The 13,831-nt window shown below is 35.9% G+C and overlaps 1 protein-coding gene across 1 annotated transcript; it reads left to right on the top strand.

Annotated features, from left to right (window-relative positions):
- The first annotated feature begins 2,889 nt into the window (after positions 1 to 2,889).
- Positions 2,890 to 6,160, top strand: LOC111906234 (G-type lectin S-receptor-like serine/threonine-protein kinase At4g27290). Its single transcript, XM_023901953.3, has 7 exons — positions 2,890 to 4,348; positions 4,444 to 4,575; positions 4,676 to 4,833; positions 4,917 to 5,127; positions 5,205 to 5,442; positions 5,522 to 5,672; positions 5,787 to 6,160. The coding sequence occupies exons 1-7, from the start codon at positions 2,914 to 2,916 to the stop codon at positions 6,078 to 6,080; spliced, it is 2,619 nt and encodes an 872-aa protein (XP_023757721.1). The 5' UTR covers positions 2,890 to 2,913; the 3' UTR covers positions 6,081 to 6,160.
- Positions 6,161 to 13,831: the final 7,671 nt, after the last annotated feature.

Raw genomic sequence — 13,831 nt, 5'->3', positions numbered from 1 at the left:
TTTTCAGTCCCAAAATATAGTCGTACCTTTTAGGCCTAAAAGTATATGTTGGTTTTGGATTTTGCTTGATTTTATTATATAAGTGTAATACTTCTATGTATTGATAATGCTTTCTCTATTTTCCATTAAATTGCAGCTAAACGGGTTTATTAGGTTTGTTTTCATCTATTGCAAGAACCTGTGACCATGGTTGGAGCAAGAATATAAAGGAATGGTATAATTTTAGGATTAGTGCAGTTAAATTATAAAATGGTATTTTGTTCCTTTTATGGATTACAATTTTGGTGTAAAAAAATTATAATCCTATTTCTGTCACTTTTGATATTGATTGCAAATTCGTTTGGCGTAATAAAAATTCTAATCATATTGCTTTAAGATGTTTAGGATTTGTTTTATATGAAATGTTTTGTATATTGCCTTTCACCACTTAAAAACCATTTTTATTTTAGATAAAAAATTCCTTTAGCTACTATTTCCTTTTAACTGGTCAAGTAAGCATGATGTCGATCTCTTCTAATCTCTTTCTCATGTTTATGGTTATTTGACTACATCACTTTATAAATTAGTGCACTTTTTTAAAATTCTATGTTTTTTTCTTAACCGTGGTTTCTACAGGTTTAACTGATTTGTTTATTATAACATTCTACTTTAACTTTTCCTATTACAACATTATACTTTGTAAAATATCTTCCAAATATAAAGGTGCTGATTTTGTAATTAGAATGGTAAAATGTCGTTTAGGAGTAGTTAGATTTATCGTTCTAAAAAAAAGAATGGTAAAATGTCGTGATAAGAAAGTAGAATGTTATAATTAACAAATAAGTCAAAGTATGTTTCTATTTTTTGCATTTATCCTTATAAGTTGGCTAAATACAAGAAAATAGACACTTTCACTTTTTTGTTTGTTATAATATCCCAATTCTTCTGCAATTTCTTGGTGTGCTGTGAAGTACGATCTCATCTTCTTCTACCTGATGTTCATAAATTTGATATTAGCAACGGTATTATAGATCGAAATGAAAGTATGATATTGTAATAAAAAAAGAAAATGTTAAATTGTTATGGTTGATGATATCACCGATTACCAAGCATGTAAACATTTTTTTTTGAAAATCAACTTATTCTTCTTATACATAGAATAAATTAGGAATGTTAATTTATTTAAACTTTTGAGAATAAAATATTTTTAACTATCTAGAAATCGGTTTCAAAATCTTAAGAACTGATTTAACAAATTGTTCCAAAATTAGTGTATTCTAAAAGCCGGTTAAAATACAAAACTAAGATCAAGACAAACTTTCATAGTTAGAAGTGCCCATTATTTTCTTTTCTATTTATTGTGTTTTTTTGGTAACCAATTATTTTGATCAAAAATATAACCTAACGATTAATTTTTACAATTTAAAATTCTGATTAGTTTTTTCTTTCAATTGTGGTTTCAACTACGGGTTTAAACCTACTAATATAATATAATATAATATTTTTTATATTTTTAAAAGAAACTTTATGAAGAAATAGAAATCATTTATTTTTGGTTGACAAACGATCACTTGGTAGACCACCCAAGTTGTCAACTTGTTTATGAACTCCGCCAACGACGTTAATAATTTTCTTCCACTTCTTCAACCACAAATTAACGGCGTTTGCTGATATTTTACGATTGAGTTAGTTGAATTCAGTTGTACTCCAATAGAAACAAAATTCAACTCTACGATCGTTGTCGCCACTTAATTCCTCGTCAGCACCACCACCGCTATATCTTCTGTTGCGGTGACTTCTTCCTTCTTCGAGTTTTTTAATTCTTCGTTGTTGTTTCAACTTTCAATGTCTCAATTTTGAACTGGGGTGTTGAATTAGGTTTTTGACATAATTATTACTACGAATATAAGAATTTCAAGAAACTTAGTTTTGTTTCGAACCGAGTTAAATTTTGTGCTATTTTCTGTTCCTCGTAAGTCATAACCTAGATAATTAATTTGCAAATTTGGGGAAAGTGATGGTATAACAAATAATTAATACTTCAATGGCATATATGAATTTGAATATTTGATGATTACATTAAATGGTTTGCAGTTGATACTGCTAATCCAAATACATGGGGAATGCACATGAATGTTTTTTTAAAAGTTAGATTATCCTTATTTTGTGTGGAGTGGAGAAACTACCTGATGAACATTTTTTAATATAAATTTAGATATACATTCACATTCTGTGAGCACATTGTTAAGTTTGAAAAATTGCAATTTATAGTTAGTGCACATTGTTTGTTTAGAATCCAGATAATTAAACAAGTAAATAAATTTAACAATGCTTTCAGATACATGACTTTGAGGTTGAGTTAACACATCTAAGGTTAATCGACTTCAAGTGATCAAAAAGCTCATATTTTAACTCAAGTTTTAGTTGAATGTTTCTGATGTTCAAACAACACAGCGATATATCACAATATTGCAATTGTGATAAGTACTACAAATGACGTTTTAACCTAAGATATGCTATCAAATTCAATTTTATTTGAAAAACCAACAAGATTTATCTATCATATGTCAAGATGTACATTTGCTTTAACAAATAGAATAACAAAATGATTTCAATATCAAGTTTCATGAAAATATCCACTGTCAAAGCCAGGAAAACATGTACAACAGGTCCCACAACCAACATAGAAAGCTGATGCCAAGGTTTGAACATGAGACCTCTCTTATGGATTCCCACATGCAAGGCAACTATCTCAAAGAAGAAAACACAAGCCTTCTAGTATTTATTGCCATGCTTAAAGAAATGGTTTTTAAGGGAGGAGAACATTTAATTTTTTAGTGGGTCTATGTTCCTGACTACCTTCAACTGAAAAAGAGACAGTTCTAATCAAATAATTGAGAGCTTATAATTTCCTACACGGCAAACTAGTCTTCCATGAAGTGGAAGGCTGCAAAACACATTAATGAGCCTTTTCCACAACCTCTATTAGATATTATCCAAAGACCCAATTCTATTCAAATAATTGATCCTGGTCTTATTATTTCTTACCCCAAAATCTTCCAGGAAATTAACAGAAGGCTGCAAAACACATCAATGAGAACTTTCCAAAATATTCTGTTCTTGTCCAGTGTTTTATTCTTACTTCTGACAATTTCTGCTGCAGTAGACACCATAACTACAGATAAAGAAATAAGAGACAATGATACGCTTGTTTCAGATGGTGAAATGTATGAATTCGGCTTTTTTACCCCGGGTAACTCCAGGTATCGATACTTGGGGATATGGTATAAAAAGATTCTTCCTCAGACAGTTGTATGGGTTGCTAACAGAGAGACTCCACTTACTGATACCTCTGGTGTGTTCAAAGTCAATAGCATGGGAACACTTCTGCTTCTCAATGGTAATAATACCTTGATTTGGTCGTCAAATTCCTCTTTATCTGTCACTAATGTTAATATAGTCGCAAAGCTTCTAGATTCTGGGAACCTTGTTGTGCATGATAACAGTAGTAGCACAGACGAAGATCCTATCTGGCAAAGTTTTGATTACCCTACTGACACCTTGCTATCTGGAATGAAATTCGGGAAGGATTTTATTACAGGAATAAACAGATGCTTGACATCTTGGAAGAGCCTAGATGATCCTTCTCCAGGTCTGTATGTAAGTTACTGGGATACAAATGGATATCCACAAGCATTTCAGAGACGAGGTTCAGTTATAACACTAAGATTTGGACCATGGAATGGTGTTAGGGTAAATGGCTTTCCTAGCAAGCCAAATCCTATCTACACATATGACTTTGTTATGAATGATAAGGAGGTGTATTCTATATTTTATCTTATCAATACCTCATTTCTTTCAAGGGTTGTTATTGGTCCTGAAGGCCATGAAATGAGGTTAAACTGGAATGATCCGACCCAAGGATGGGTCCCATATTTGGCTGCAACGGTTGACATATGTGCACCATATGGACTCTGTGGTTCATATGGAAGCTGTAACATAAACAGTTCACCTGTTTGTAGTTGTATGGAAGGGTTTGAACCAAAACACCCAAAAGAATGGAATGCAGGAGATTGGTCAGGTGGTTGTCAACGTAAAAAACCATTAAAATGTGGGAATGAAGATGGTTTTCAGGCAATTTCAGGTTTGAAATTTCCAGATACCAGGAAATCATGGTACAATCTTAGCATGAACCTTGGAGAATGTAAAAGGGAATGCAAGAAGAATTGCTCTTGTACAGCTTATGCAAATGTGGATATTAGAAGAGGTGGAAGTGGATGTTTGCTATGGTTTAATGATCTTATGGATATCAGAGAAGCTGATGAAGATCAAGATCTTTACATAAGAATGGCCGCATCTGAGTTAACAGGTGCATAGATTTTTTTATTTCTCATTCACAGAAACATAATTTATTGTCACGTCTTTCTTTCATGTGTTGATTTTTTTGCATTTACGGTGTTACAGGCGTAAAATCTGGCTTTAACCAGAAAAAAGTAATCAAAGTGGCCCTTACAACTTCATTTGGTTTTGTTCTGATATGCCTAGCTGTGGTGGGGTATGTTTGGAAGAAAAATTGGTCTCAAGCACAAAGTCAAGGTAATGCAACTGAGTCCTATTTTATACTTGTGAAAAAGATCAAGCACAACAAGAATGTGCAAGTGTCCATCTTTTAATAGTCGGATGTATCACATTTTAGGTACTCTGGTGAAGACCCTTTGTGAAGACTATACAGGGGGAGGCCAAAACAATGATGTAGAGTTGCCATTTTTCAGTTTTTCTGAAGTATCTAAGTTAACCAATAACTTCTCGATTGATAATAAGCTTGGACAAGGTGGATTTGGTCCAGTTTACAAGGTAACATATCAATCTATACCTGTGTTATTTATGTTCTAGAAGCAGGAGTACACAATGCTGATGACTATCTCTCTAATCTTTAGGGTGTAAGGGAAGATGGGCGAGAAATAGCTGTAAAGCGGCTATCTGAAACTTCTACACAAGGACTTGTTGAGTTTACAAATGAAGTTAGATGTATCCAAAGACTTCAGCATCGAAATCTTGTAAAACTTCTGGGATTCTGTGCTCAAAAAAATGAATTTATGTTGATTTATGAATACATGCCCAACAGAAGCCTAGATCAAATTTTATTTGGTAAGAACTCTTCTTATGATATACTCCGTTCAAATCTTTATTTGGATGTCTACTAGAAACGTGTTAATTTCATGCAGATGAGACTAGAAGTTCAATGCTTGATTGGAATCACCGATTCCGCATCATCAGTGGAATTGCACGAGGGCTTCTTTATCTGCATCAGGATTCCCGCCTTCGTATCATACATAGGGATCTTAAAGCTGGTAATATTTTGTTGGACAATGACATGAACCCAAAGATATCAGATTTTGGATTGGCTAGAAGATTTAAAGGATACGAAACTGGATCTAACACAAAGAATGTGGTTGGAACTTAGTAAGAATCACAAACCACTTAATTTTAACTGCGTCTCAGATATATCCCCATATCAACTGATCTGTCAAATTCTATACAGTGGTTACATCCCCCCAGAGTATGCAGTTCACGGGATTTTCTCCACAAAATCAGATGTATTTAGCTTCGGTGTTTTGGTGCTGGAAATAGTAAGTGGGATGAAAAACAGAGAATTCTCTTCTCAAGAACACGGCGACAACCTTCTTGGACATGTAAGTTTAATAAATCTGATGTTTTTGGTTTCCTGCTATTATTATTGACTATTATGTGTGATTATCGATTGTATATGCTTGTGATTTATTACATATGATGATGATATCACTCAGGCATGGAGACTGTATAAAGACGACAAGAGTCTTGATCTGGTTAGTGGATCTTTAAGGGAGTCATGCATCATCTTGGAGGTGCTCCGGTCAATACACATTGGTCTGTTATGTGTGCAGAATCAGCCAGAAGATAGGCCGACAATGTCATCTGTGGTGTTGATGCTTGGTAATGATGGTGTCTTGCCTCAGCCTAAACCACCTGCCTTTTTCACCGAGCCTGATCTCCACCTGCTTGCACCCACCACACAACAATATTCTGCTGTTAATATCACTACATCATTGACAGGTCGATAGAACGAATTTTCATATATTTCAAAGTTCATCAACCATACAATATAAATGCAGCTTTAACTCCTGAACATAGTTTTGGATTACTCCATCCGGACAGTAAAAATTGAAGTAAATTTGTTTTCGGTCTTGTATTAAATTCTTGTGATTTACAATTACCTATTGATGAAAAAGCCTTTGCTCATTATGGTTATAGAAATAGATTTATTGTATGTGCTAGAGCTTGCAAGAAATATGTTTTAAGTATTTGATAAAATGTTAGACGACTTACTACATGATGAATACCTCACCTCACAAAGGAACCTAAGACTGGAAATGGAAAAGAGCTCTGATCTTTGAGGTTGGTATCCCTGAAAAGAAACCGGTTAGCCAAATCTCAGGCCGGGAGCTGAGGATACACTTTGATGGCTAAGTCATTACACTATGGGAGAGAATAATAGAGAATCGGAGAGAGACAGAGTTTAGGATTCATAACGGTCTAACCTGTTTGTCTTGTCCTCTTTGGTATTTATAAGTTGTGGTATACGCCCTCACCGTATAAAAGTGCAGTTATGATATTGTCAAATGCCAACCATGCGTGGGTATGTGGGCCGTAGTTGGGCTAAGTGTACCTTATATTCCATTACAAGCCAATTAGTTTGTTGAAATGAGCATTGAAACTTCGAGAAGACAAACAACAAACACTTATGAAGAGCTAGAGTATCGGCGGCTTGGCCAGCCTTGGTGGAGGGTCCTCAATATGTTCTTCTTCAAGGTTGGCCAAGCTGCCAAAGCACAAGTTCTTCATGGGTGTTTTGTATCTATCTTCTCGAACCTTGGATGCTCGTTTCAACAAACTAATCGGCTAGCAATGGAACACAAGGTACTCTTATCCCAATGAGGCAATGATGGCCTACAACCCACACATGGTTGGCGATATCTTAATTGCACTTGTATACCCTAAGGGTATATACCACAACTTACAAATACCAAAGAGGAGACACCGAAAAGGTAAGAAAATTACGAATTCTTAAATGTCGCTCTCAGATTCTTTGTTATTCACTCCTACAACATAATTGATGTAACCACATAGTGTATCGTCGAGTCAACCACAGAGTGTATCTTCGAGTCTTGGCTTGGGATATATCTAACCATTTTTTTGAGGTGATATCAACGTCACTGATTCGAGTTGTTTTCCACTCTTGGATTCTTTCGTGGAGTAAGGTATTCATCATTGATGCCATCCTTAGGAGCATTAATGAAAACCACAAACATGAACTGCATATGACTAGAGTATCGAAGAAGCATCCCTTCATCCTCATTGAGTCATTTCCCAACTTCGGTGCAACATCATCGGATAATGTCGAAACACAGGCCATTCCCTATAATCACGAAGGCGGTATACCCGCAAACAACCACATGAACCATGGAAATGTCTAGACGACCCACATTTGGCTACATACCTCTAACATCCGGATTTTCATGTATTATTCTTTAAAGTCCTCTTGTATATTCAATTTGAGTTTGTGTATTTTGACCTTACCACGACATGGTAGTGTCACCTCACCACATCGTGGTGATTTAATGACCATGACGTGGTGCCGCCCACCATACAAAACCCTAATTTTCAAGTTTTGGATCCTATATAAAAGGATATGAGGGATAGGGTTTTGTGCAACCTCAACCCCCATTACTCCAGAAGAACTCCCAAGAAAAACCCTAGCCTCTTGTGAGACACCCCCAATTTTACTGCCAGAAAAGACCGATTTATTTATGCTTATTTAAAATCAGAGTATCATTTTTAAAAAATAATATTGCGTAATTTGTTCTCAAAAACATGATAATGATATTATCAAAACATTCCCGAAGAAATGTATTTTATTTATATTAAAATTGTTGGGATGTCATTGTCAATACAATACATAAGCATAAACGGAAATAATATAGGCCTTACACTAGTTTATCTAAACTCTTGGCCTATAGGCATCCATAAATCGTTCATCGTAACATCACATTTGTGCTCTCGTGTCAATACATGTAATACAAGAAACTGAGTGGGTCAGACTTTGGGGTCTGGTGAGCACATAGGGTTTTCAACCCACAATAATTATATTCTTCTAATTATGTATATTCATCAAAACATGCAACCCAATTACCCATTCTCGTGATCCTCACTTTTTGTCCCTAAAGCATCTAATTCTGGGGACCTATCCTAAGGATTATCTTCGTGATAGACAATAATGCTCAGGGGATTCCTAAGCATTATATGTCAATAAGGCAACCATGGTGGGATGGAGTACATATGTTGAACACTTAGTTCAAAAACACATACAAGTTGCGACCCTGCTAGCATTCCACGGGACTATCTAGAATAGTTTGTGGTCGTCATCTATACTCCGTTAGACGACTGTATCATCTTTAAAAATCAAGGCGTCTCATCATCTATATCATCTTTCATCCCCCATGATCTATATCATCTTTCATCTATCCATCTTTAACTAATATATTTATAAGTATAAAATACATATACAATTTAAATCAAGTAAAACATATATAAATCGTTCATCTAGCTTAGATATCAGGAACACATATAATAGGCATATATAGCATGTAATTTATCTTAAATATTTTATATCTATGTGTAAGATGAAAATAATTATGCACTCACTTGCTAAAGTGATGATTCGAAATTCGGACAACGCTTCAATTTAGCACTTTTCTTTCCCTTTGACGTGACCTAGGTTCAATTAACACTAAGTCTTAGGCTAGTATTCCTTATGAATAAAGATAACCTAGATCTATCATTAATTCCCAAGTTTACTGGTCTATAGCTGATAAGGGATAACCAGGTATGATCATATCGAAGGTAGGGTCCGTTTAGTATGTAGAGTATATTTTTTAGAAATCTCACTTTAAACACCTCACTAATCCACCCTAGACATCATCCTCGTTAGTATATCAATTAGTAATGTGACATTGGAACTACTAACGAATCTTATTTATAATTTCATAACATCGACTATGAATTTTAAACATAAATTACAATAGAATAAAATAGAGTGTAATTTAATTTACAAAGATTCCCTAGACCAAAGTCTGGAAATTACGTTGGCAAAACTTCGGGCTGATAGCTACTAGATACCGGGCTACTAAGGATAACTTGTCAAAATATCCTAACTACTAAGGAGAAATTCGGACCAAGGGGTAGAAATCGATAGGGAGTTGATTTGAATGTTGTGGAGGAAGAATGAACTCAAGACCTCTATTTATAGGTTGATCAGTGACCATCCTCACCTTTCAAGGGCCATGTCCGTCGTGCACATGTTCGACGTTGCTCCTCAGGATTGCTGACACGTGGCGATCAATGGCTGGGGCGACATAGCGACTTCTAGAAGCTCGTGCACAGGGCGCAGACGCGCACCACAAATTTCAAACTTAAAAATTGCATAACTTCTTCATACGAGCTTTTTTATGTTCTTTATATCCACGTGTAGCTATCGACGGGATCTACAACTTTCATTTAGAATATGTCGGCTAATTTTGACTTTATTTATTTTACACATGCTTAGACTACTAAAGCTCGTATAAAATGCATAACTTTTTCATCTGACGTCCGTTTTCGACTGTCTTCTTATTGCTGGACTCCTATTAACGAGATCTTCAACTCTCGTTTAGATTGTTTTGGCTAACAATCAACCGATCTAAAATTTGATATTTGGTACGCTGAATCTTAGAAAAATCATAACTTCATCTATTGAAGTCAGATTTGGATGTTCTCTATATGCACGCTCTCCGTTTAACGACTACTATGTCTTTCGTTTAGACCACTAAGGCTAAAAGTTAATCTAACAAAAATTTACTATTTACGACGCGCGTTGCCTAATTTGGTTGAATCGCGAAACTTCAACAGACCATAACTTCTTCGTTATAACTCCGATTTAAGCGCTCGTTATATCCCAGTAATCATTACTTCAATTTTCGTCAATGGTATTCAGCCTAATTATTATTCTATTTTGGATGCATATTTTATTCTTATTTTATTATATTGTTGTAAGCACGTATACTACAAATAAATAAAAATAGACTACATAATAGTCAAATAATTTCTCTTTATTATATCAAATAAGTTATAATTGTTGACCTTAATTATTTAGCTAATGCTTAGCGAGAAATGCGGTTGTTAGATCTTGTGATATTTTAGTGCTCATTTTGGTGATTTGTGGCCTTGAAGGAAGAATGAAGGTCTTGTAGAGCAAAGAATCACCAAGAAAGATCATCTCCAACTCTTTGTGCATGTTTTGGACCTTTGTAAGCCCCTCAAACCATCACCTTTGTAGTTGTTTCTATCCAGATCTAGATTTTTGAGTATGGTTCTTCATGCTGCGAGATTTTAGTAATTCATCTTGATAAAGTTTGTAACTTTATGGATTAATGAAGTCCCAAGTCCATTATATGTTTTAGATCTAGACTTCTATGTTGATTAGGTGTCATCCATGAGGTTTTGACCCTATTTCTCATCATTTTCACCTAAGTAAGTGTGGGACATGCATCGGACATGCATGTCCATAAAGTTAGGATTTTTATGAATTATTTGGCTGCAAAGAAGCCTTTTGGAAAGTATGAGTGGCTGGCTTACCAGATTAAGGACTTAATTATGGGTTGGATCTGCCAACTTCCTATTAAGCTCTTAATACATAAAGACCAACCATCCAATCCTTATGTATAAATCTATTGACTGTCCTAAGGGGTAAATGTTGGGTTTTGAGCAATCTAACACTTCCTAAGTGTGCATGCAACCCTAATAAACCTTGGATCTATGTTTGTCTAAATACATGCAAAATAATAATTTTCCAAGGTTTATAACCTATCTAACATGGCATGGGGAACATTTCAACATAAAAGAGTTAGAAGAGATTACATACCTTTGTTGTGTTGGGTTCTTAGGAGTTTGAGGGCCAAGCACCAATAGTGTGAATGCCTCAAATGGAATCACAAACACCACAAACTCTTGGAAAACTTTGAGAGAGTATACACACTCTTGTATTTTCGGCCACACACATGCACACACACACTAGAACACTAGCTTTCTCTTAGGCTATCTTAGGCTCTCTTTCATGCTCCATAAGCATGCTTATATAGTATGCATGGTTAGGGTGAAACCCTAATAACCCATGTCTTTTCCTATTCCAAGGATCCATGGGTTAAAAGCTCCATGGATCATCCATGGACTTCCACATAAGCCTAGCCCATTAACAAATGAGTATTAGCCCACACTATATAAAACAAATAGCCCATAATTTAATTAGTATTCCTTTTAATCTCTAAATTAATCCATAATTAATTTAAGACTAAAACTAATTAAATAACGTAACTTCATATTAATATATTATAACTCATAATATATTAATAAACATATGTGTATAACTCTCATAAAATTATCCATAATAGTTTGGATGAGATGCAACCCAAATGGACCATGCCGGTCGGGTCAAGTATATACCAAATAAGTTATGGACTTAGACACCTTATCCAACAGACTCCCACTTGGATAAGTCTAATAACTATATTTGCCTATAACTTCAGGAACCAACCAACAATCGTAGCTCTCGAAAACTCCCTCGAACAATGAAGACTCTGTCGAACTATGAAGCGCCATTTTAGATAAGTGATCACATAATCCTTTGTTCTCATGATATCAGCCGGACAAACACATGGAACTATGTCTTGCTTATTGTCTAGCAGTTGTTTCTCGATTATCCGATTTGTTTGACGAAGAACTTCACTGAACACATCGGTTTAGTTCTGACCAGGCCTGGTATATGGGTCAACACAAAATCATCGAGGGGCCCGGATATCACTTCTATTTCTAGAAGGAACAGATAAACTTCGACTGATATGCTTGTTCTACTACTTATTGAATTGTACACAAAGGCACGTTTTATAACATCAAGTTACTGATGCGTTTACGTGCAATCAATGCACAACCAACTCATAGGTAACAACTCATATCTCTAGGTTTAAAGATTTATATGATGTTATCGTCTCACGATCACTCGAGATAAATTCCATGAAGTGATACAAGTGAGCGTGGGTTTATACCAATACTCATAACTTATGAGTACTCATGAATGTTGCAGCAACCATTGCCATGCCTAAACACCTTTAAGGCATCTACAAACCCAATTCATGACAATCTTGATTCATACCTACTTCCGACGTATGATCGATTGTGGAGGTTTGAACAAATTAATTATTCTGGAAGTCAAAACATGCAAAACTGAAACAATAGAAAATAATTGACAATGATAGTAACACTTTACTCATAAATAAATCACAAATTTTATTCATCATCAAACGTCGATTACATTTTACAAGTTTCAGGAAAACTATCTAATCTGTAAAACTAATATCGTCCCTCAGCCCGATGCGTTTCGCATGCTGAAAATGCTTAACCCTCGTCAGTCCCTTCGTAAGGGGATCTGCAGGATTCTCATCTGACGATATCCTCCTTGTCACAAGGAGTCCTTCTTCAATCTTGTGCCTTATGAAGTGATATTTTCTGTCAATGTGTCGGGATCTGCCATGATCTCTTGGTTCCTTGGCTAAGATAACCGCAGCATTGTTGTCACAGAAAATTTCTATAGGTTCCTTAATAGCTGGTACAACTCCAAGGTCTCCGATGAAGTTCTTTAGCCATATCGCCTCCTTCGCTGCTTCACTCGCTGCTATATACTCTGATTCACAAGTCGAATCAGCCACCGTCTCCTGCTTGGAACTCTTCCAAGAAATTGCCCCTCCATTTAAGGTAAAGATCCAGCCCGACTGAGAGCGGAAATTATCCCTATCAGTCTGAAAACCAGCATCACTATACCCTAATATTCTCAAGTCATCACTGCCACCAAGGGTAAGGACCCAATCCTTAGTCCTCCGCAGGTACTTGAGAATGTTCTTTACCGCGGTCCAATGAGCCTTGCCAGGGTTCCCCTGATACCTGCTGACCATGCTCAAAGCAAATGCCACATCAGGACGGGTACAAGTCATAGCATACATGATCGAGCCAACTGCGGAAGCATATGGTAATTGGCTCATCTCAGCTATCTCAGCCTCTGTACTCGGACTCTGAGTCTTACTCAGTTTGGTATTGCTTTGGATCGGTAAATCTCCTTTCTTGGAATTCTCCATGTTGAACCTTTTCAACACCTTATCCAAGTAGATACTCTGACTAAGTCCAATTAGTCTTCTACTCCTTTCTCTTAATATCCTTATCCCTAGGATATAGGTAGCCTCCCCTAGGTCCTTCATAGCAAAGCACTTCCCAAGCCAGGACTTAACCTCCTGCAAGGTTGGGATGTCATTTCCTATGAGTAGTATGTCATCCACATACAGTACCAAGAAGCTAACTATACTCCCACTAGCTCTGACATACACGCAAGACTCATCTTCGCTTCTCAAGAAGCCAAACTCTTTTACCTTCTCATCAAAACAAAGATTCCAGCTACGAGATGCTTGTTTTAATCCATAAATGGATTTCTTAAGCTTGCATACTCTATTAGGGTACTCTGCATTGACAAAACCCTCTGGCTGATTCATGTACACATCCTCAGCCAACTTTCCATTAAGGAAAGCGGTTTTGACATCCATTTGCCATATTTCATAATCATGAAATGCTGCAATGGCTAACATAACCCTAATAGACTTAATCTTGGCCACCGGCGAGAAGGTTTCATCATAATCAATACCTTGAGTTTGAGTAAAACCCTTCGCAACCAGTCGAGCCT

The sequence above is a fragment of the Lactuca sativa genome, chromosome 2 (genome assembly GCF_002870075.4).
Source record: "Lactuca sativa cultivar Salinas chromosome 2, Lsat_Salinas_v11, whole genome shotgun sequence".
NCBI classification, from domain to species: Eukaryota; Viridiplantae; Streptophyta; class Magnoliopsida; order Asterales; family Asteraceae; genus Lactuca; species Lactuca sativa.
Note: the sequence above shows the minus strand (reverse complement) of the source record. Positions and strands in the feature narration are given on the sequence as shown.

Bases quoted from the DNA above. Each gene is read 5' to 3' on its own strand.
- LOC111906234 (XM_023901953.3), top strand. From the start codon at position 2,914: ATGAAGTGGAAGGCTGCAAAACACATTAATGAGCCTTTTCCACAACCT. The intron at 4,834-4,916 runs GTAACATATCAA...TCTAATCTTTAG, and splicing joins GATTTGGTCCAGTTTACAAG to GGTGTAAGGGAAGATGGGCG. The intron at 5,673-5,786 runs GTAAGTTTAATA...GATATCACTCAG, and splicing joins GCGACAACCTTCTTGGACAT to GCATGGAGACTGTATAAAGA.